Source organism: Chiloscyllium plagiosum, unplaced genomic scaffold (assembly GCF_004010195.1).
Source record: "Chiloscyllium plagiosum isolate BGI_BamShark_2017 unplaced genomic scaffold, ASM401019v2 scaf_80585, whole genome shotgun sequence".
Classification (NCBI taxonomy): domain Eukaryota; kingdom Metazoa; phylum Chordata; class Chondrichthyes; order Orectolobiformes; family Hemiscylliidae; genus Chiloscyllium; species Chiloscyllium plagiosum.
The window spans coordinates 3,493-5,566 of NW_025198403.1; the positions used below are offsets into that span (position 1 = coordinate 3,493).

At 49.0% G+C, this 2,074-nt stretch overlaps 1 protein-coding gene across 1 annotated transcript; it reads right to left on the reverse strand.

The window, feature by feature from the left end:
* Positions 1 to 600: 600 nt before the first annotated feature.
* LOC122545987 (zinc finger protein 774-like) lies at positions 601 to 1,044 on the reverse strand. Its single transcript, XM_043684837.1, has one exon. It carries the CDS (start codon positions 1,042 to 1,044, stop codon positions 601 to 603), a length of 444 nt encoding a protein of 147 aa, XP_043540772.1.
* Between the last annotated feature and the right edge of the window lie 1,030 nt (positions 1,045 to 2,074).

The following is a 2,074-nucleotide window of genomic DNA, read 5'->3' on the forward strand; positions in this document are numbered from 1 at the left end:
TCCAGCATCTGCAGTTTTTTATTTTGTCTCCAACAAATGGTGGAGCAGATTCTATGGGTCAAAATATCCTAACTTCTGCTCCAAAGGTCTTGTGGTCTTAGGTTTGTCTGGGTCCTGGGCTTAATGCGCAGCAGCGTCCACTGGAAGCAATTTTCACAGAATCATAGAATCACTGCAGTGTGGAAACAGGTCCTTCTGACCAACAAGTTCAGAGCGACCCTTTGAAGAGTAACTCACCCAGATACATTCTCCTACCCTATCACTCTGCACTTACCCCTAACTAATGCACCACACCTACACATTCCTGAACACTATGGGACTATTTAGCTTGGCCAATTCGCCCAAACATGCGCACGTTTGGACTTTGGGAAGACACTGGAACACGCAGAGGAAACCCACGCAGACACAGGGCGGAATTACATGTAAATTCCACACAGACAGTCACCCTGAGGATGGAATCAAATCTGGGTCCCTGGCGCTATGAGGCAGTAGTGCTCACCACTGAGCCACCCCCTCCCTTCCCCCTCCACTCCCCCAGTAGAAAACAAAAAAAGCCTACCAAATCTCCCACTAACCCCACTGTCAGAAAGGGCAGGAGGTTCAGTCCTGGGGGTGACCCTCAGCAGTGTGGAACCGCCGGTGAATCACGACGTGGGAGGAGAGAGTGAACACCTTCCCACAATCGGGGCAGCGGAAGGGCCTCTCCCCTGTGTGCACCCGCTGGTGCCTCATCAGGGCGGAGAAATCGTTGAATGCCTTCCCACACTTGAGGCAGCTGAAGGGCCACTCACCTGTGTGAATCCGCAAGTGCCTCAGCCGGGCAGAGGAATCGCTGAAGCTCTTCCTGCACTCAGGGCAGCTGAAGGGCCTCTCCCCTGTGTGCACCCGCCGGTGCCTCAGCAGGACAGAGGAATCACTGAAGGCTTTCCTACACTCAGGGCAGGAGAATGGCTTCTCCCTGGTATGACTGCACCGATGTGTCTCCAGGGCAGACGGGACACGGAAGCCTTTCCCGCAGACGCCACACTTCCATGGTTTCTCCATGGCCGAAGCTATAGTTGCACACAAACGCGTGTATGTCCCCTCCCTGCCTCGAATTCCTCTTTCCAGGCCAGATAACTGTTTCAGGCTCCACACTCAGTGCGTTGCTGCAACAGGAGGGTCTCTCTTCCAGTCCCACTGATGCTGAAAACTTACTGAAACAGGAACCAATTGGATCACAGTTGAAAATTGTTACAGTCCCGATGGATTGAGTGACTCACAAATGCTGGAGAATCAGAGTCGAAAACTGCGACAGGCAGCATCTGAGGAGCAGGAGAGTCAATGGTTCAGGCATAAGCCCTTCATGTGTTGATTTTGAAACTTCATCTTCAGATCAAATATTCTGAAAAGAGATTCCAAGAGTCATCACTGTCAGTCCAGGGTAGAAATTCAGAACAAGCAATTCTACTTTCTGCAGAACATTCTTTTCTTTTGTTATTCCACAAAACTGAAAGCACCATCCCACTCTCTCTCTCTCTCTCTCTCTCGCTCCCTCCCTCTGTCCTCACTCCATTCTAATTCTCCTGAAAGTGCTGATTCAGGATCTGACAGGGACAGAAGAGCAAAACAGTCACAACTGACATCTCTCTGAATTTTGGATACCTGCACCTGAAAATTAATATCTTCCACGACATTGGGATACTGTTGAGAGAGAGCAGGTCTGATATTTGGAAGCAAAATATAGTATTTAAATTCAGGATGAATTTACAATGCAGCTTCTTGACAACCAATCAGACACAAAATAGTTAACGAGCCCCCACAGGCGTGTGGGAGTTATGGAGTGAGACATCAAGGCTATGACACCAGAGAGAAATTGGACAGACTGGCGTGGCAAACGAGAGTCATCTAGATATACAGCACAGAAACAGGTCCTTTGGTCCACTGGTCTATGCTGACCAGATATCCTCACTGAATCTGGTCTCATTTGCCAGCATTTGGCCCATATCCCTCTAAACCTTTCCTATTCATAAACCTATCCAGATGCCTTTTAAATAAGTCGTAATTATACCAGCATCTACTACTTCCTCTGGCA